The sequence below is a fragment of the Anomalospiza imberbis genome, chromosome 2 (genome assembly GCF_031753505.1).
Source record: "Anomalospiza imberbis isolate Cuckoo-Finch-1a 21T00152 chromosome 2, ASM3175350v1, whole genome shotgun sequence".
Classification (NCBI taxonomy): domain Eukaryota; kingdom Metazoa; phylum Chordata; class Aves; order Passeriformes; family Viduidae; genus Anomalospiza; species Anomalospiza imberbis.
In genome coordinates, this window is record NC_089682.1 from 84,789,644 (window position 1) to 84,811,859 (window position 22,216).

Here is a 22,216-nt window from a genome sequence, read left to right on the forward strand (position 1 = left end):
CTAGCCAGGCAGAGGCTGCAGGCTGAGCAGTGCCCACATCCCAGAGACAGCCTGCCCAGGAATGCCTTTTCCCCTCAGTGGCACACACCAACACCACTGGACACGAGACAGAGCTCTCCTTAACCCCTGCCATAAGTCAACACTGAAACATTTTCCATACCTTAAGATAGAGGTGCCTGGATCCACACTCACACCTATCTTGATGAGCAATGTGAGTTTTTAATGGCCAAATCTGCTCAGCTGTGGAGCTCAGATTCTCAGAGAGTGAGAATGCCTGGCCAGACCAAGTGTGCTCCTTCTCACAAGTGGAAAATACAACTCAGATGTTGGGCTGGGGCCATTTTGCTTTTCATGAGCTAGATTTGAATTTCATTTCAAAACAGAAAAGTGATGCCATACGATCTGAAAGAAATGCTGACCCACAGTAGAAGAAAAAGCAGTCTCAGACATTTCCCTATAAAAGCAAAGCAACAAAAAACCTACATACAGTTTTCCTGTGTACATACATTTCCATTTTGTAATCTGCATTTTCAAAATTATATGCAGGAATTACAAAAGCTAAGCTAATTACCCAGATTACATTGGTGTTGAACAATGTTTTCATCTGAGTGGGCCCAAGCTCTCAGTGCTCTGCAGATTATAAGAAAAGTAATACTCACTCATTTCTGCAAGCTTTTGTTGGAACTTGGACTCCTGGGGTAGGTGTTTGCTACAGAAAGAAAGCATAAGGGTAAGTTAATAAAAATAACTATTTACCTTCATAACCTATGCTTTAAATCAAGTGAGTTGCTTTTTGACATCAAATCATGTAACTGAGGAGCTTCATGCTTCCATCTCTCATTTGATACAGCTGCTAAAGCTCACAAATTAACACAAGATAGGCTATCAGGAAGAATTTAGGATGAAGGCCCTGAGAACTCAACATACACAAGATCTCTGAAGAGCCCAGGACAATCAATCTCTCACCTTCCATCTGCCTCGTCTGTCCCCTCTATATCGAAGCGCAGCCTCTTCAGTGGCTTTGGGGCAGCAGCTCCTACTTCTGCACTGCGCTTCAGCTGGCACTCACTGTTGCACAACATCTGGTTTATTTTTTGAAACTTTTCAGAAGTCTGAAGTGACAAGAAAATAGAGAAAGAATTGCCAATAAATCCTGAAAACACTCCAATTTTCCAGATTATCCACAAAAAATTAGGAGTTCTAAAACTCTGGAGTTTTAGGAGCCCTTACCTTGTGCCAAAGCAACTAAAATAAAATGCAACATATTTTGAATGTGAAGTCTGGATATTTGAAAGGAGTTTACAGAACTTCCCTATAATTACTATATTAAATCGGGTACACTCACTGGCCTGCTCTAGAGATGTGAGCAGGTTATCCCGTTCCTCAAAAAGTTACATGCATTTAAGACCAGACATAAAAGATGTTAAAACTCACCCCAAATGATTCTCCAATGGACACCAAAATTCTGCCAAAGGAAGAAGAGAAGTTTAAGCTACACTTAACAACGACAGAAACATCAACTAATTTGCATAGGTTAGCACAAGGCATTAACAAGGTCTCTTCCTCTCCCTCCCTGCGTTAGCAGTGCAAATCCATACTGTGCTTTACTGTGTTGAGCCAGTGAATGCTCAATCACCAAATTAACTGAATCACACAGACAGAAATGAAATTGTGGCTTGAAAGAATCAGAGTCCCCCATAGTCTGTCCTGTATCAGCAAGAAGACCCTTTGTCAGAACCCAGAATGTCCCTTGGACACTCTTGGATGCTCCGGGCCCAGGTCAGAAGCATTTGAGACCCTGGAATGCAGCCACAGACCCCTGTGGCTTTGAACCTGATCCATGGAACAATTTACCAACCTTGCAGGAAGAACAAGAAATCACAAAAGTTCAGATATTATAGTAGAAGTAGTCACAAAGGGAAGAATTTTTGAGTGCTGTACAGGGGGGTTTTAGGCCTTGTACAGAGGGGTCTGAGTTTTGTACATGGGGGTCAGAAGTTCTAAGATGGAGGGACTTGGGTGTGCCCTGTCCTTTTTCCTTCTTCTTCCTAACCTCCATGTTCTTGGTGATGTTGGCACTCACAGATTGGTTTAGAGTAGAAAGTCACTGTTCAATATAGGTGATAGGCATTGGGGAAAAACTGTAAACATCTAATACGTAATGTATGATATAAAAGAGGGCACCAGCCCCCTGGGCGTGGGAGTGTGCCCTTGCCTGACTGCTGAACGGACTGCAGCAGCTCAGGGAGAAATCTTTTAGATAAGATATAATAAACTACCTTGAGACCGGATGACCGAAGACTACTGAGTCTTTCTTTGGAGGCACGGGTTGGAGGAGAGACTTTTCCACCTTTCCGGGCCACCCCAATCAGGGAGTGAGGCCCGACAGCCCTTCAGTGCTGGGTACCCAGACAATCATCCTCTCATCTCTAACTTTAGGTGTCTGCTAATCAAAATCATACAGGACTTCAACCTAAAATATACAGTAAGATTTAAACTTTTGTGTACAGTGGGACTCACTTGATCCTAGTCTGAAAAGCCACTGGAAACTGGTACATTTACTGTCATCGTCATCTGCTAAGAACCAGTAACCAACAGTTTGAAATGTTCTGTTCAGGCAGCTAAACAAACATTTTCTTGCAAAAAAAGTATTTCCCCTTTAAAGAAGCTGACAAAGCTCATCTGTGTTTTTCAGGAGTGTGATGCAGGGTCAAAGCCAACAACATTTAAGCAACCAGGCCAGGAAACTCCTCTTTGGTGGGGGGTAAGAAAAAAAAGAGAAAAAACCAACAGAAAACCTCCTTGAGCACAACAGAAACATGGTGAATGATGAATAAAGATTCCAAATACATGAAAAAAGCTATGAACCAGAAATTATATTATGGTCACAGACTACTGACAACCTAGACTGCAATTTTCCAATTTGCTTCCACTAAAATCTCCAAAATACCTTAAATTTAGTAAAAAAAAATGCTTGTCAACAACGTACCTAGACCTTGGAGTCATCTTTGTGGGTGACTGAAACCCATCAGAGAATTTGTATGGGCTCTTCAGAGGTGAGATGTAGATGTTATTGCCAGCAGGGACACGCCGAGGAGAGTTGGAAAACTGGTAAGGACTGCGAGGAATGTGTGGGATAGGTGACAGAGTGGGAGGCTATAAAAATAATAAAAGAATCATAAGGTTTTATTGCCTATATATTTCTAGCCTGTTGAATAATGAACAGAGCTAATGGCTTACCCTGCTGGAAGCATACTGCAAAATGTTTGTTTTCAGCTTTTGCATAAACACTAAGTTGTAAAAGACTATGATGGAGTCATATTGTTCTTCTCGGATAAGAACACGTTTGAAAGTCTGCATAGAGTGAGAAAATCATACATGGATTTAAAAAAATAAAAGTAATGAAAATTTTACATTTGACAAACTCATAAAGTCACTCAAAGTCTGTGCTAGAGTAAGAACTAGGAAGACACATAAGTTGTGTAAGCCATTTTAACTTCTCTAAACTGCTGGGGATTTTTCCAAATGTGTTTGAACACCAGTACAAGCACCTACTTCATTAACTGGCACAGCCCCTTGGTGTGAACACAGTTCTAACATTTTCCAAATTTAAGAACGATTTGCTTTCACACACATGTGTCATAAAGTCTAGACTACTGTGCATGCCTTGGAAGGCTAAAAAACTCATTACTGACCTGATGGGGATAAAATAGTTCTATAGGCTTGGAGACAGAAGTCTGGAGTTTAGCCAAGATTCACAGATACACTATGAGAAATTCTGCTACTGAGAGGATGCTACAGTTCCATTAACTGGTGAGGGTTTTTCTATTGATCTCATTACTGTGCTGTGCAAAAATTTCAGTACATTGGAGTTCCTGTGAAGGAATGAACTTCTTCATGTTAGAATTAAGCCTGTAACTTTAATACATACACAGCTGTTTGATATATAGCCATACATCTCTATTTGCTATCAAACCGTACTTCTGTTGAAAGCTTCTGTAGAAAGTAATCTGCTTCTCTTCCCTTAATGCTCCTAGGAAGTTAGACAACTCGTTAAGAAACTTGTGTTACTTTTGAAAATCTTACTAGCTATAGATATAAATTTTTCATGTAGACTCCAAATACAGTCATAAACCACTGTTACGTATTTTTCAAAATATGTGAATGAAATTTGTTTTCTGAGGAGAGTTACTAAACTATTTATGCAAGATGTTTAAGAGATATTTAGTATTAGAGTCAGTTTTCTCCTCCACAAAATGGAGATGCAGTGAAGCAGAAGTTTTCTTTTGTATGTTCAAGTGTAGTTTATTTTGATTTCAGGGGAAAATAATTAGTTTTTAAGATTTTTATGGAGGAATAACATTTAAGAACTTCCATACCTCTTGATTTGTGTTGCAAAGCTCCTTGTATGCTGAAACTATCATTTTAAATCGAAGATCTACATTCTTTACTTTGCATATGCCATACATGGAACACATCATGATCTATTAAAAAACAAGACAACTGAAAATTAATTCAGCTTCTTCATTTGAAATTAAGAAATATCTTTCTTTTACTGACTGTGCTCTATAAACAAGCAGACAGCTCAACTTAGAAAGACCTTCTAGAACTTAAGCTAACAGAATGCTACCTCCATTTCTATGTCACAAACGACTAATTGGAGCTGATAGTAAGTTCTCAAACTCCTACTATATGCTGCAATTTTAGGGTAGAATAACAAAAAAATTTATCAGCCACACATGTTGTCTTCACAAAGAAAGGCACTATATTTTTATGGAAATTATTAGAAACTGTGGTCTGTCTTCATTACTTTGAAAAAAGGTCAAAATGTTATTTGAAGGTGCTATATCAAGTAATTGCCAGTGCTTAAAAAGCTGAGATGACAGACTTCAGTCTAAACTAAGGCCTCCTTTCAGTGGTCAATACATTATTAAAAACCTCAGAGCACAATTGTTAATGGCTAAGAATGTACAAAGAACATTTTGTTCAGAAGAGGCTTTTTAACTTTTTAAAACTTTTCTGTCCATGTTACCTGATCCAGGTGCCTGTCTCTCATTAGCTCATACTCATTTTGCAGTGTGTGCTGGAAGAGGGTCCAGATCAAGGGCTCCAGGTCAGGATGTTCAGAGAGAAGGTGAAGGAACAGTGTATGGAGTCGACGATAGGCCAGTAGATACACTTCAGAAACAAAGAAAAATAAACTGAAATTGTTGTAACAGGAGTATACAAAATGAAAGGAATGCAATGAAGGAGGGACAGCATTGTACTGTTCACTGTCTCCAAGAAAAAAAACTACCACACATCAAGTGAAGGTAGTGGAAGGCAGGCTCAAAATAAATGGAAAAGGTTTTCACAGAGACAGTGGACAACATGGAAGGCCACACCAAACATGTCTATGTCAATTCAAACAAGCACATGGAACGTGAATCTGCTGAGAGTTACTAAGCAGATACAGCATAAAAGGTTCAGGAAATCCCCCTGGTGGGATAAAGATCAAGCCTGGGAAAGTACCAGCCACATCTGCCCAGTTGTCCAGCTTCACATGACATCTCTTTATGGTCACTGCTGGGACGAGGATGCTACAACAGAAGAGCCCTCCATCTGAGCCCATATGGACATTCTTACAGCCAGGAGAGGGAAGTTTTCACTTCTAACTCACAGAGTGCACACAGGAACCACCTGCTGGCACCATTTTGCCCTTCCTTCCAGAGGTTTGCCTGGTGTTCACTACAGATTCCACAACAAACTTTTCAGAAATGCTGAGCGCTAAAATCAAAAAGGATAAAGAGCAAGAGATAACTCTGCAATGTCAGCACATGCAGAAGGAACAAACCTTTCTTGTAGAACAGAGAGAGGGAGGTAGATTTCTGCGGTTTCTGTGTTTGGGGGGTCACAGCAGGTTGAGCATCTGGAGGGGAAGTAGCACTTAGAGGAGGTCCAGATGCCTTCTTCTTAGGAGATTTCACAGGAGAAAGATAGCTGGAGGTTCAACATACATTAAGAATTTAACATCACAGGATGAAGAAATTTCATTATTCAATTCTATATGAATAATACTTGCAAGAACTCTTCCCTTTTCCCCATTAGAAGAAATAAACTGCTATTGTGACCTGTTAGCCCCAACACCTGATACAGGGACTTGTCTATTCCTAGGCAAGTAATGTAACAGTTTACAATTACATATTTGATAGGGCTGGGGAAAATATTTCAACATTTGATTTAATTTTCAATGTATAATAAATATCTGCAAATACAATGGTTTAACAAAACTTAAGTACCAAGCCTAAGAAGTAGGAAAACAGAATACAGCTGGATTTGAATATTAAGGGTAATATCAACTTCACATTTCCCTAGACCTCAGGCATTCACTTACAGGTCTGCAGCAGTGTGGTTATGCTGGAAAGGCATATTGGGAGTAGAAGTGGGTTCAGGCTGATCAGTTTGGCCTTCTCGTTCTTTTGACTGCTTGATAAGATCAAACAGAGGCGACCCCTGGAAAAATGAAAGGAATCCTGCATCACACTAAGAACAGACAACAACTCTCAATAAATTTTCTTCCTTCTCTAAAACCAACCTCCAAAATGTGAACCTCAACAGAAGATTAAAGCTTTGAATTACTTCAGAGCACTCATACTTTGCAAGATGAATTTTAGCCATTTAACTTTGAGTTATTAAATACATCAAATGCTTTTTTTTCCTGTTTCAACAGCAGTCCATTAGATATAGGTTAATTGCGGATTTGAGACAGTTGTATTAGCTGTATTCTAGAGTCCCTTAGTACTTCCTGTTAAAGCCACTTCTGAAAAGAGGAGTAATCAATACAAGAAAACACACAAAAGGTCACACTTCAAAAAACACAGAACAATACAAACAAAAAATCCTCCCAACCAGCCCAACAAATCCAAAACCAAACCAACTAACACCCAAAAAACCCTACCAAAAAATAGCTGAAGGAAACCTCAGCCCATTGGTGACTGAAAGTTACTGCTGTACCTACTGTCAATCTATTTTTGCTACAACATCTACCTAATATTTTACATTTGATAATTTAAACCACAGTCACTTAACTGCACTGGGGACTATCTAGTCTCTGCAGTATCAAGTTCCAGAGCCATATCTGGAAAGAGTTAGTGACTCTGGATACATTAAGTCTCTGCCCTCATGGCCCAAAGCAAACCCTAATTCTGCTTTGAGGCTAACTATCAGTACTTTAACCAAATCCTCTGGAATACATCTGAAATGAAGCGCTCGAGGTAGGAGGTGAGAGAGCAGGAGCAGAGAGAATGTAAGAGGAATGGAGGAAGTTCTGGCTGAAACCACATCAGCCCTTCTGCTGATGTTAGTAATAAACAGCAGTCCTGCAGAAACAAAATCTCAGCCTGCTTGCGTGTCACGCACAGAGTAGAATTGTGCTGAAACAGCAAGCATACATGGGAAAATATTTTGACACCATATTTATAAATAAGTCTGAAAGCACAGGGCTGATGGCCTCTGTTTATTTTCTTTAAACAGGAGACTCATCCTTGATTACAATGTTGCCTCTCACCAGTGCAGCATCAGAACTCCTGATGGAACAGAGGAACATTTGAGTAGCAAATATGTGTCTTCTCGAGAGTGAGAGGTGTGGGAATCAGCATCCATAAAACTCACGGTTAAGTGAGCAAAACCAGAAATGCAGCATTTTCCAAATGATCTTCCCAAAAGACAGCAGTAACATCTGTCAGCTCATTGCTCTGTACACAATGCACTGTTTGATGGTTCCTGGTATGTTTGATCTTCCACATGCACATTTTTAATATTAAAATGCCCTGGCACAGATGACAAATCTATAGCTGTGAACAGGAGCACAGCACGCATGTAAAGCATGCAGCATCACCTGGCTAAGGCAGTAAGAAATAGCCTAGTAAAACTAGTCTACATTTACTAGAATTAAAACTAGCATTAAGACATTCCTCATTTAGACTTATTCCTAAAAAAATAACACCTTTTTTTTTAAGTGCATTAAATAGAAATTCAGAGTAACAAGATCAGAGTGACAAGATTTACAATTTTTCACACTGCAATTTTTAAACTATGATTTTGGCAATACTGGAGCTGTTTCATCCACAGCAGAAAAAAACATCAGTTACTGATTCATAGCCACATAGTTGTTTCTCCATGTCTCACCAGTTCAGCTCTTGGGCTGGTTTGCATAATTTTTCCCTTCATTTCCTTTCTCCATTTAGGAGTGCACACACTTCTCACTTGTGTCTCTCAGTGCTACCCTTGCTGGAAACACAGGCACATGACCTCCATTTCTCTTTCTTCTGGCCACTTGGCCTCTTCCTTTTTTATTATTCCCACCAGCACTTCACTTTGCTGTGACAAATACAATTTTTTTTTTCCCGGAGCAATCGTTGCTGAGATGTCTTGACTAAGAGTGGACCCTGCTTCATTCACATTACATTTTAGTGATTAATGACTGGAAAAGTATTGTTTTTAATGAAGGAGAAAAGGGGGTTGATAAAAGGGAATAAGAGGTCTAGAAAGACAGTGAAAGTTACTGTTCTTGAGTTAGCACTTGAGGCCAGCAGTTCCATGTCCTCTCTCACTCCTGCTCCAATTTTGCTCACATTATTCCGAATGTGATTCCATTAGATAAGGTATGGGGACACAGCAGTTTGCTACACACAGAAGGGATCTGCCTACTTCTGCGTCATTTCCACTCCTCTTCTACCTGCCAGCCTCAACAATCAGTCAACCTCCACAAAAGTCAACCATCAGAAAGCTAACAGAGAAAGCAAACCCAGATTTAAAGTCTGCTCTGCAGAGAATCACAGAGCCAGAACAAGCAGTAAGAACAGACAGGGCAGCCACACCATGAAGGCTGGGAGCAGAGCAGAACACAAAGTACAAGATCCTGTGCATTTATTGACAACAACATGTTGCATAACCTGATTAGTGTGTGGAATTTTATCTGACAGGAATGTACAGAACCTGACTGCAGCTTTCCATCATTTAGCTGGGCTACCTTCAGGAAGAGGATATTTTTGTGTAGACACATCTACCCATAGAGTCCAAACAGCAAGATGCAGTGAGTCCAATACAGCTCTTTTGGTTCCCATAAATACTAACTGATGCTGTGGTTAAAAAGGTGGCAAGACAAAGACGGTGCTGCAACCCAGCTGGTCCCAGCAGTGCAGAGCTGCCAGCACCTGCAGTGGCAGGGTGTGAGAAAGCCGCACTCAATGTACGTCCCTGGGCAAACCACAGCCTTGTCACCTCTACTGGCTGCACGAAAAACGCTCCCATTCCGTGAATTCGAAGTGCATTCTGCAGCTTGCAGGGCGTTTCCAAGCTTATAAGGGCAAACTTCAGCTTCAGTCCCGCAATTTGGTATTCAAGAATCAATTGAGAGAAATACAACATCATTTACCAGGCAATTACCAGTCCTCTAAGTAATAATCACAAAAGAACTTTAACCCTCGGATCCAGCTTAATCGGACAGGAACGTTTATCAGGAACTCCTTTCTAAAGCGATGTTATTCATGCTATCTTTAACAAACTTCATATTGCTTTTTAAAGCTTTTAAGCAGCACTTAAGGTGAACTGGTCACCTCCAATACATTCCTTTAACATAAAAGGAGATTGCAATTTTTACTTTAATTTAATGCTCATTAAGTGATTAATGTTACTAGATGCAGCCATAGAATAAATTTCAGTAATTAAACAAAGTCTTGATTTTCATAGGAGAGTTCCCTGTGATGGCTACAGAAACCCCATTTTATTAGTGCAAAAAGTGAGAAAGCAAGAAATGAAGACTTAAAGTTTATCAGAGTCAAAAGGCCACTGGCACCAGAATGAAGAATAAGGCTGAAATTTGACTCGGTTTCCTCTCAAAATACCCAGAGCTAACTAACTCTCCAAGGCTAAACTCTGTGAATTAAGTTGGGCTTTGTTAAGAGTGGATTTGCAGGATGCTTCCCTGCAGCAACACCTCCATCACAAGCATCTGCAGTGATTTTTCCCCATCTGAAAGCTCCTTTTATGGAAAAAACAAGCAGAATTTCTTATTTGCTACTCTTTATTTGGCTACAGTTAAACTACAGGACACACAGGTGCTTCCCTGCTTGCCAATCTTTGTACTGGCTCTATCCCAACTACACGTTTAACTGGACTTTGGTTTCCATGAAAATATTTTAAAAACCCTAAATCCTTATATATGGGGAAGAGCCACCCTGGGGTTTGCGTGTATCCACTGACCACAGAGGAAAAGCCCTGAGTAGTTTTACTCTAAACGGTGCCATTAGTAGTCCACTAATAAAAAAAAATCTGCGTTTGTCTTTGCTTTCTATATGCTTTATGTTTTGTTCTTGGCAATAATTTCCTAATATGTTTTCAGGTTTTAATTATCTGTTCACATTAAATTTTAATGCAGTGTTTAGCACTTAACTATGTATATATCTCAATGCCAAGGTCCCTCGGGTACTGGGGTTCTTTTTGCCTTGGGCTTTCTTTTTTTCTTTTGCTTGTTTTCAAATTATTAAACCAGTCAATATAACACATGATGTTAAGACATGTTCTTCATAATGTCATAAAAGATGGCAGTGATTTTGCAAGGCAAAACAGAGCCAGTTTAGAACTGACAGTTTTGGAATGGAAGTGGAAGGACTGGATCAGCACAAGCTATTTCCAACCCTCTTTCCCAAGGGAGAACTGCATGCCCAGAAAGTTGGCTTTTGCTTGCAACCATGTCTTCAGAAGTTACATGTGACAATTAGTTATCAGAATTCTGAAATAATTCAGACCTGCTAAAACAAAGTAGACTTCACAGTCTAAACTGAAATAGTATTGATCATGAAAAAAATTAACAAAATTAAGGATTGTGTCCTAATTTCACACAAGAGTTGTGTTATATAAATTATGTTCATACTGGGGCTTGTTTTTACAAAATTTATAAAGAAAAACATTTAAAACTACAGTGTTAATAGTTTAATTCATTTAAGAATACTGGCAGATCTGCTTTTAACTCCTTACAGTGTGTGTATGTTTAATACAAGTCCTATTCCTATCCCACTCATCTTGAGCATTTAAGAGTCATCCAGCTTTGTGAGGATCTCCTTTTATCTAGTAATAAAGGAGTTCAAATCTCTCCAGAGAAGGAAAGCCAGACTGCCACAGTCTGAATATACATCTTGCACTTCATTGCTTTAAATGACGTTGCAAATCCATTCTCCTTAGAGCTTTGCAATAATCTACTCTTCCTCAGAAGTCTCTGGAAAAACCTAGAAAATCTTGTTAGAAGTCAGACATTATTTCAGAATAATCAATACCATACTTTTCAGCCCCTCCACTCCTGCAATGACTCTGCACCAAATGAACACCAATTATCCAATTCTCTATGATTTAGAGCGTATCTTAGCAAAGGTCCATGGGACGCACCTCACTCTACAAGAGCAGTACAAGAGCATCATGAAAATACCCCTCCTAGCAATGCAGAAGGAATTCTGTGGAAACTCTTTTTAACAACATAAAGATGATAGACCTTCTGTCAACATAGTGACTAAAACTATTGGTTATGTTCAAAAGTATTACACAAACCAGTGATAATGCCTGGCAAAGAGGGAACTTCTGACCCAGTTACCGGTTTGTGGCTCTGCAACCAATCACCAGCTGAATACTGAAGGGGAAAAAAGAAACCCTGGTCATTAGGACTGCTCCTGTTTGCCAAGCCTGTGAGACTAACATTTTAAAAATCACTTTGAAAGGAATTTTGAAAGACAGTCTACAAGCAGAACTATGCTTTTATACGACTGTTTTGTTTACACTGCTCAAGATGAGCCTGGGCAGGCTGCTACTACACGGTTTGCAGCTTTTGCACCACTTCCTTCAGCAGCTTTTCTGCTCAACTCACACAAGTGCACGTGCAGGTACACAAAGCACGACAAAATACAGCAGCCCTTGTTTTTTTTTTTGCTGAACATTACCCAAGAAAATATAATTTTAGGCTCACTTGCTACACATTTTTTTCCCCAAAAACATCTTCCAGAGCACGAGCATCTTCCAGAGGGATCTGTGTTCTGCACTGGCAGTGCTGCTGCAGAAACAATCTGTATCTGAAGTAATTAGCAAGTTTATTATCTAGCTCCCAGGGCAGCCAGGCTTCAGTATGACTAATTCTTGGACCTATCTCAAGATTCTTAGGCAAGAGACAAAGGTCTCAAAGACAACTGAATCAATACCAGTTTTCCTGCCACTATCTGCACAGGAAATTGTGTATGATAAACCAAAACCCACCTGATGTGAACCACTTGACTGTTAGAAATGACAATATATATCAACAAAATATATCAACAATATATAGACAATATATTATATATATATATATATCAACAATATATTATATTGATATATATTGACAATATATATCAACAAAAACATCTTGAGGTTGAAAATGTTTCCAACAGCTTTAAGCTTTGAAAAATCAACAGGCTGTGAAGATTTTCAGCACAGGAAGCAGAAGAGAGTTGCTTTAAGGGACCATTATGTAAACTAACATCACACAGTACTAGAAATAACAGTTCTATAGTTATTTCTATGCAAGAAAAATTCTTACACTGAGGAGCAACTCAAGCACTTACTTTCTTCAGAGGAACTTCTGAGTCATAAAATTACTATATTCATAAAGACAACTTATTTACATAATTACTATTGCAACAATCAAATTGTCATAGTATCACATCACATTTTCTATCAGTTTCATTTACACAGTCCCAGTCCCCAGAACAACAATTAAGAGTGGTTCTGGGAAATATTTTCACAAGTACAAGTGGAAACATGACAATGAAGTGCCTCTGAGACTTTCGGGTAAAGCCTGTGATTCAGTTTCAAGTTTAATGTTCTTTCCAATTTCTCATTAGCTGGACAAATTTAGGTACAATGTACCATAAACAATTCTCTTATCAACCTAAAAGCAGTAAGTATGCCCGGAAACTTTGTAGACAGCAGTTTTTGCAAGAGCAGGAGAATATCTTTTAGCAATGTAACCAAGGAGTCAACCAATTATGGACTGAGCAAAAGAAGATATAATAGATAATCTGCAGAGGATGTGACCAAGCTGCATGCACAGAAAGAGCAATTCCCCAGAAAAGTTAGTACTAGGTAGGGCTTGTAACATTTCTTCAAACCATTAAGAGAAGACTGCTTGTGATACTTAAAAGAAAAAAAAGGACTATAAATATCTTGAATTGTACTTCACATAATCTAGAAGAAAAAAATGGCAGAAATTGGAGTTCCAAAAGCAATATGCCATATTTTGTAAGAAAACATGACAACATGAGCATGAAAACCATTTTATGTCATGGATTTATCAACCAATTCTGGAAAACATTTCAATATGAGGAAAATTAGATATGACACAGAAGAAAAACCTGAAGCTGTAACAAAACTATCCATGTCACAACATTTCAGGCAGAAATCCACCCTCTGAGAAGAGTTTTGATCTCAATTTAAGCCAATACTTTTATGACTATCATGATGTGTTATCTCAAGCTCAGTAGTCTATACTCTGGTATGAGCTCAAGGCAGACAAGACCTGGCAGCCACCCTGCTGGGCTTGGCTTTTGAAGCAGAAACATATGCAGAGCTTCTGAGTGCTCAGTTGGCAGAATTTAGGAAGATATTTCCAATTAAGCATTTCTGCCTTACAAGCAGTTATTTAACAGTCAAAATAACAGCATAACAGAGGTAAGGACGACTGCATTGGAAATCAAATTAACAAGATAATGTTAAAAAAGGTCTTGGGCTATTATTTAGAGTTTATTAAAAAACAAAACAAAGCATTCTTCCCAAACTGAAAAAAAAAAATTTTGACAGTGTGATACAAAATAGTATAAAAAAATCACTAGAAACACCCCAAACTTTTCAATAACTTATCAGAGCTGAAACAAAAACTTGGAAAGCATTTTTTTCTGTTACACCTGTTTCATACTCACTTTTTAGTAATTGTACATATCTATTATTTTATCAATTACTAAGTGTTTTTCTACTCTGCTTTCTCTCAATGTGTTGCAGCTAATTCTCAGACAGATCACAGAATGATCTGGGGTTGGAAGGGACCTTAAAGGTCATGTAGTCCAACCCTCTGCCATGGGCAGGGACACCTTCCACTGGACCAGGTTTCTCAGAGCCACAATCCAGCCTGACCTTGAACACTTCCAGGGACGGGGGCATCCATGGCTTCTCTGAGCAACTTGTTTCAGTGCCTCACACCCTCACAGTAAAGAATTTCCAACTAATATCTAATCCTGACCCAACCTCTTTCAGTTTAAAGCCATTTTCCTTGTCCTCTCACTACATGTCCATGTTTAAAGGGATAAAAGATACTACAGAGCTTTCTGCCAGGAAAAAAAAAAAAAAAAAAAAAAAGTCCTGATCTCCTTACCACCCCCGATGTTTTCTGCTTATTTCTTCACTTCCCACCACTCATCTCAAGGGTAATTTCACTGATCTACAGCATTAGTTGGCTTCCATAACTACAAACTGTAAATTTAAACAATGCAAAAATTACTATGTCAGCAGAATTACTAGGCCAGCATTAGTTCTGCATAGATCTGAAGAAGAGAAACAATTCTAACTATTATTATCAAATGTAAGAGCATCCCTTAGCACATTATAGGAATCAGAAGTATCTTACACTAAAATGCAGAGTATTTGGAATATCCATATACATGGAATATACATGAAGTTATTCTAGGATCCTTAAAAAGAAGACTAAATAAACCTTAAAACAATGCAACATACCAGCTTTAATTTTTTTGTAAGACCAACAAATGTAGCTGAACTGGCAAAGAATGGCTAAACCAATAAAAAGGTGCAAAAAAATCAAAACAATTTATCTAATATCTAAGCGAGTGTGTGGATGTAGTAAATGCAGACCACACTTGGACCACATCAACATCTGCAAGAAGTTTGAGCTCACATTTCTGCAAACGAGGCCAGTACTATTTTTCAGAAGATAATGTAAGACGTGCTATTCAGTGCCTTTTCTCATGGCCACACAAGAATCTTTTATGACGACTGATCACTGATGGCCAGCTCAGGCTCTGGAAAAACACACTTGAAGGAGCAACGTTTCCCCCTTGGATATTTAGAGCAAAATCATGTGGGATATGAGAGAACCATAGAACAGTTAAGGTTGGAAGGGAACACAGTAGAGCATCTGGTCCAACTTCCCTGCTCCAGCAGTGTGTTTAAAACCCGGTGCATTTCTATTTGGATGCATTCAACGGGATGCAGGAAAACAACATTTATCTTCTTCAAGGTTTAAAATCTACAGCTATAAAAAGATAAAGATCATGTTTGGTTGGGTTTTTTCCAAAAGACCACAAACCACATCCACTACCCCCTTCCACATTTGAGTAGCACCAATGCAGAAAGCTCCCCCCACACAGGAAACCTTTGTGCTATACATCTATGCAGTGAAGGACCCATACTCAGCATCCCACCTGCAGCCCCTTTGCCCACCTACTGTGGAACCTGAAGCCAGAACTTGGGTTGCAGGCTTTGTGCAAGACCCATGAAGCCTCAGAGAAGCTCTACAAAAACCACGTTGAGAAGCACACACCCAGCTGGGGACTAAAAAGCCAAATCTTGCCAAGGCACAGACATGTGGGTCTTGGGCCTTTGTAAAAATAATGAGGAAGCCAAGCCTCCTTTTAAAATGCCAACATTTCAAAAGAAAGGATTTGAAAGACCGTCAAGACTTTTGATGCCCCTCTTTATTTTGGTGCTCAGATTCTCCTGAGTAGGGAGTGGATTTAAAATCAAGAAAATTTGATGCCCTCTGTTCTCTCCTTCCTCTGTACAATGCTTGCTCCTTTTAATTATATGACCTTGGCACATAATTAAAAACTGCACCATGTACATAGAAAGAACTTATGAGACTCTCCCTGAAGCAATAAATCAATAACATTAGGCAATACATGAAGAGTACATATCAATAAAGCAGTAAAACTGACTTAGGTGATAAGGTGCATTCCACTACTAAATGATCAAAACATGTTTCCCCAATCTCATTAAATTACAAATATCCTGTTAGAAAACAAAAATGAAAAATGTGGAATCCTTCAATAACAATGTGCTTTTCTATCAAAGCTCTGCATTTTTATTGTGAGAAACTCTTGGTCATTTGTAAACAAAATAAAACCTAAGTGCAGTATTTCTGAGGCAATCAAAATGCTTTGCATCCTAATTTGAGAAAATTCAAGTCTTTTAATCCTAGTTTTTCTCCCTTCTCCCTTAAATTTAATGAAAGCTTAACCAGCTTCTTAAAAAATTCTTTTACTTCAGTCAGCCTTTTTGGAAGAAATTTCATTGAAACATATTCCTGCAGAAACCCTACAATTTGCCAATGTTTTCCAACCAAAGCACTTCGACCTCTCTCTGCTAGTACTACGGATCTGGTTGTAGCATCTCTTTTAGCAATTTCAAAACAGAAGCTCACCAAGTAATGTTTTAAAAGACTTAAAATATGCTCATTTTAAGTCTTGATCACTCAATAAACTGCCATTGTGCATGAATTAATCAAAGTATTTCACCTCTGTTTTACTGAAGTTACAAACAACGACATTGAACTTGTCCTGTGGGGCAAGCAAATGCAGGAAGGTTGTGATGACTGGGAAGATATCCTCTCCTGACAAGGGATTTTAAAGTGCTGAGCTTATAGAAACCCCCACAAAATGTTTCCCTTTAGCAGCTCTCAAGCTACAGAGTGTGTAAAGGTCTCACATTACGTAGACAATAATGCAATTCCAAGTTCTGTTTAATTTTACAGCTTCTCATATTTGCCCTAGAAAAAACAAACCTGAACTGAGCTCAGCCATTTCTCCCAAACTCACCTCTCGCATACTTTCACATGAGATTAAGAAGTCCTAACTCTCATACATCTAGGCTTCATTTTAATCAGGATAATATGCCTGCCTCAGAAAGTATAAAGAATAAAAGGAAAACTTAAAAACAGAAGCTGACCTTGAGATTTCACCACATTTCTTCTGGTAAAGAAACAGGCCATTTTCACACTGACAGGGTATATCCACTTAAGTTTTTCTGTGCATCTATACATACATTCCTGATATTTCAGAGAAAGATGGACAAAGAACACATGGAAACAGTTGTCAAAGGAATTAGTTTGATCTGAATGCACTTCTACTCTGCTATCTTTACTTTCACTGTAAGGAAGATGTTTTTGGTTAGTGTAGGGTTGTAATGGGCAGCTCCACTGCCTTCACCACAAACATACTGGTGTCATACTCATGGAGAAACCAAAACCCAAAGTGAGCCCACAAGCAGAGCAGAACAGCAGCCAGAAGCCTTACATATAAATGAATTGTTAAGAAAAGCTCATACAAGGCACATCAACTAAGATATTTCAATCCAGTAGGAATTCTGCTTTGCAGACTTCTGTATTTTTTTTAAGTATCCAACTGTTTCTTTATTTGTCATTCAGTGGGAATTTTCTATAGCTACTCTGAAGCATAGAAACCAATGACTGAGTGACAGCAAAACCAAAACAGGTTTTATAATTTACTTCCAAGGAAATAAGAGGCTGCAAATTAATGCATTTCTGAGGTTAGACCCACAAATTACATTCTCAACCTGAATCCACCTCCCTGCTACCCGACTCTCTATTTTATCCATTTTATAACTGTGGGTGATATGAGGTACCTGTAGCATATTTATTCGTCTGTAATTTTCTAACTCTCTAGACCGGTTGGCCTGAGACAACGAAAACCAGTATCAAGAGTGAAGACGGTTGGTCCAAAGCATCCAACACCCTTAAGTCAGTAAGAAACCTTAGAGCATCTTCAATGCACTCTGGATTGGATATTTGCCTAGAAAGCTGTCATTCTTTATCACCCCATCAATCTTATGTAAGAAAGCATGACTATGCATACTCTGTCTGTATTACTGCTCATCTTTATCCTAATTTGTGGAAAAATCAATTAGGCATACATGGCTGTCTTTAAATACATAATAAATATCATCATTCCAAACAGTTTACATGAAAATAAATTATAGGGTAGTAGACCAGGAGCACTGGCCTACTGGTTTAGCTGAGGCTTTTAAACCTTACACTGCCAAATACTAGGCTAACGTCTGGCCAAGACTCAAAACAATACAGATTTGAAAGCCTCAAAGTTGAACACTGTCACAATACTTCCAGCACAGTTTCACCACTGGCTTAAATCAGCTGAAGCACGATGGTGCTTCTCCAAGTTACACATCCGCACTTTTTGCCTCATCCCTTGCTTTAGCATTAGAACAGCTATAACTGCAAATTATGTATTTGTGAGGATTAATTTTAAACCGAATAGTTGCCCTCATTTGCTGACTGCATATGTACACACAGCACAAGGGGAAAAGCAGAGAGGCTGAAATGGACAGCAGTAGCATTACTTCAAGCAACAGCCCACATTTAAACTGTTTAAATCAACCATAAAAAAACTGTATCAGAACCCAAGGAATTCAAGAAGTACAGAGCAAGTTAAGGGAATATTTGTGAGCAGAAGTAGGACCTTTGTGATCCTTCCACAACAACAGGTACCTCATACCTACGAAACCACCACGGACAACAGCTGAAGAAGTTTGGCAAAACCCAGAAACTCGAGCAAGGGGTGTGCAGGACATTGTAGGCTGCACAACACTACTTGAAGCTTCCTCTACCACCTCCACTGGAGGAGCAAAATACTACTGCAAGGATATCTCACCAGGAACTGCAGCACAAAGCTTCTGTTCCCAGTGTAGTGCCTTTTCCTGAGGCTAAATAATATTATCACAGAATCACAGAATGGTTTGGCTTGAAAAGGACTTTAAAGGTCATCTAGTTCCAAAACCCTCACCAGAGGCAGGGACACTTTTGCCTAGAACAGGCAGCTCAAAGCCCATCCCCCCATGGGCTTGAATACTTCCACAGATGGAGCAGCTTTCTTTCACCCACTCCCTTATGGCAAAGGATAAGAATCCCTCATAACATGAGCACTTGCTAAGGGCATGAGATGTGGGTTCCAGCCTCCCCTCTCCTGCCAGGGTCAAACTAATGTCTCTCAAACTAATGTCACCCAGAAAAACACCTTGCCGCTTCCAGGAAGGTTATTAATAGAGATTCAATGAAAATGGATCATTTATGTTTTGCATTTGAGAGCATCACTCCATTTCTCCAAGACTGCAGCAGAAAAAACTTTAATTATCGCATGAGAAGCATGACCTTTGTCCATCCTCCAAAGTTTTGACATTTCTTTTCTTATGTTCTAGGTATTAGCTGACTGCCACATTGAAAAAGCAACTGCTAAATGTGGTCAACAGTGCAGTAAAATGGTTCATAAAGCACCAAATTCGTTCCATAAAACTTCAGGATATGGGCTGGAAGGAAAGAGCAGTTGTAAGGGAAAGTCAGCTGAAGTATTTGTAATTGCTGTTTACCAGTACTAATGATATGCTAAATAATCATTTAAGTGATCTTATCATGCAGAATTTAAAGAGGTTATTTGCTGACTTACACATTTAGAAAGTAAAAGTTCTTCACATTAATCAAGCACAAGTTCTGCTTTTTGGCAGCAGTTTTCCCCCGACAAGCATTTTCATGTCAGTATTTATCTAAACTAATTAGCTTACCAGCTTGAATAATTCTTATGAAACTTTTCTTCCCCCCTTAACTTCTTACGTTCCAATTTTGTGAAGGAAACCAAATTAATATCATGGTGTTTTTGTTTTTTTAAACAATATGAACTCACACAGATCTTCCTGAACAACTATGGCAAACTCTTTCAGTAACTTCATAATGTTGTACTTTAAAAAAAGCAGTATAGGAATGTGACTGTAGCCTTCCTGCTGCCTCTGACAAATGGAAGTTAAAATCCTCTGTATATAAAGTCAGAGGCCTCCATTTGGCCAAAACTGAAAGAGGCTGTAAACACTGGATGCAGTATTTGCGAGTAATTTAACATGAAAATAAAACATATCTTCAAGAACCAGTGCAGTAACACCAGTAATCCTGACACAGAACCAGACTACCTTAATCCTGCCCAGAGCACATATGTTGGGCAAACCCTTACACTAAAGATACAAAAAATAGTAAGCAATTGCTTTAGAACTGCACAAATTACAGATGTTTTCCTACAAGTTCTGTTACCCTGACCATTTCACCCCCTATGCTTGGAAGATTTTCCAAATTAATTCATGAGGCTTCTCCTTTCCCATAATTTCTAATATTTGCTTACTATAGCAAGTGATTTTTAAATTTATTTTAGGTTTTCTTAAAACAGTCTTGTTCTGCACTTGAAAAGTATTTTAAGTAAAAAAAAATTAGCCATGGAACATCTGGCATATTTCTGCCAACTCAAACTTTGAATTCTTAATCCTGGGACTTAGAAAGTATAAGAATGAGTAGAGCCAGAACTTGCCACAGTGTTTGGGAAAGGCATTTAACTTATTTCCTGCATCTACTGCAGACAGAAATTTCAAGTATTGATGGTATTTCAATCACATTTGCAGAGTAACAGAATAAACATTTTTTTAAGTTAGAAAAAAAACGCAAAAGAGTTTAGAAACTCAGGTATTTTGTTCTAGTTAAGGCATTTCTCTTCCTACCTGACATTTTAGAGATTCCTTTCATTCTATTCCTATCCACTGAAAATCATGCTGTTAAGATTGTTTATAGTCTTTTTTCCATTTTCCTTCCTTCTGAAGAACATCAACATCCACTTTTCATCATCCACTTTTAATCCTTATGATCCTTTCCTCTGCTGTTTAGTCCATCCCTTTTAAACCAATTAATCCACAGATTAAAGCTCGAAAAGATTTCATGTTATCTAACCTCTACTAGCCTACCATGAGATCAACTAGACTTACACCATCAACCCAAGAGCACAGGGGGGAAAAAAGTACTCTAGCAGCCTAAAAACTCATACCAAAGGAGAGAAATTGTTTCCTCTATCCACAAGCAAGAGAGGAGCAGTTGTGTCTCTTGTAAAGGAAATTGAAACAATTTCAAAGAGGAAAGAGAAGCATTTCAAATGCACAAGAAAGAAGAAGTCTGGAATTTTATTCTGATCTTCCTGTCCCCTTTTTAAGCAATTACACAACCAACCTTTACTTGTAATTTGTATGTGTGATTTCATGTGCGTTAAGCTAACAAGTTTCCTGACACGGAGGAGCTTTTAACTCTCTCTGCAACAGTTGCAAGGGATTAGGCTGGCTAGATAAAAATACTCTGTTAATACCCAGTTTTATAATGCTTATTTGAAGACTTGCTTGCCACACCAACACAAAAAAGGGAAATTTTCAGTGCCATAACAGCTTCACTCTGTCTGCATAGGTGGAGACCACCGCTGCATTTTAAGATGGCACTGAGCCACTTCTCAGAAGCAGTCTTAGAGTGACTTCAGGGTGGCTGAGCAGGCAGCCCCAAAAGACAGCTGAGAAGGTCAAAATACCCAGCCCTGCTTCCTCTATACCTATTTTTACAGAGACTTATGGAGGTGAAACAAATGAAGTCTCTTAATGGATCATTTTGCTTGGCTGGAATCTAATCTAAAACCACAGAATTTTAATCTGTATATATTTTTGTCACATTCAGTAGCCACTGTAATTATCTCAAGATGACATTTAATAGAGGGCTCTCCATCTGAGAGCTCCAACTATATTCAGTGATCAAGACAGCCGCACATCACAGTGTGGAAGTGAACGAGCTCTTATGTGGAGGGAAGCTTGAGGACCAAGTCGTAGAAAACTTTGCCAGGACTGGAACAGAAAATCTGTGGCACAGCCAAAAAGATTTCCTGGCTCTCAGCCCTACTTCTCAACCATAACAAAATCCTTCCAGTACATACACATGTTCAAAGAGAAACTCCAGTAAATAGACAAAATAAAAAAAAAAAGATAAAATCCATTAAAATAACTAGATAAATAACAATACGTAGGTCAAAGAAAATATTATCCTGCCAAGGCTTGTCTTCCCTGCACCAGACAGCACAAGTTCTTCTGCACAAGACTGTTTAACCCAAGTGAGAACAAATGCCTGTACCATGATACAGGTGTGCCTCTAAAAGCAGTAACAGTAGTTACTGTATAATGGTCTTACACAGACCATTTTGTGCACCTGACAACCCTCATTTAACAGTGCATATTCCGGCCTTGGAAACACTGTAAGAATTTATTACAGTGCTGTTAATGTTGAAGT

The 22,216-nt window shown here is 38.8% G+C and overlaps 1 protein-coding gene across 1 annotated transcript in view; it reads right to left on the minus strand.

Annotated features, from left to right (window-relative positions):
* RB1 (RB transcriptional corepressor 1) overlaps positions 1-22,216 on the minus strand; it is a 72,794-nt gene that overhangs the window by 2,368 nt on the left and 48,210 nt on the right. Inside the window, exons 18-26 of the mRNA XM_068182160.1 lie at positions 6,374-6,492; positions 5,834-5,979; positions 5,033-5,178; positions 4,380-4,484; positions 3,241-3,354; positions 2,990-3,156; positions 1,435-1,465; positions 967-1,112; positions 660-709 (exon numbers count right to left, since the gene is read on the minus strand). Of these exons, the coding sequence (XP_068038261.1) occupies positions 660-709; positions 967-1,112; positions 1,435-1,465; positions 2,990-3,156; positions 3,241-3,354; positions 4,380-4,484; positions 5,033-5,178; positions 5,834-5,979; positions 6,374-6,492 (1,024 nt within the window). The remainder of the gene's footprint in view (positions 1-659; positions 710-966; positions 1,113-1,434; positions 1,466-2,989; positions 3,157-3,240; positions 3,355-4,379; positions 4,485-5,032; positions 5,179-5,833; positions 5,980-6,373; positions 6,493-22,216) is intronic.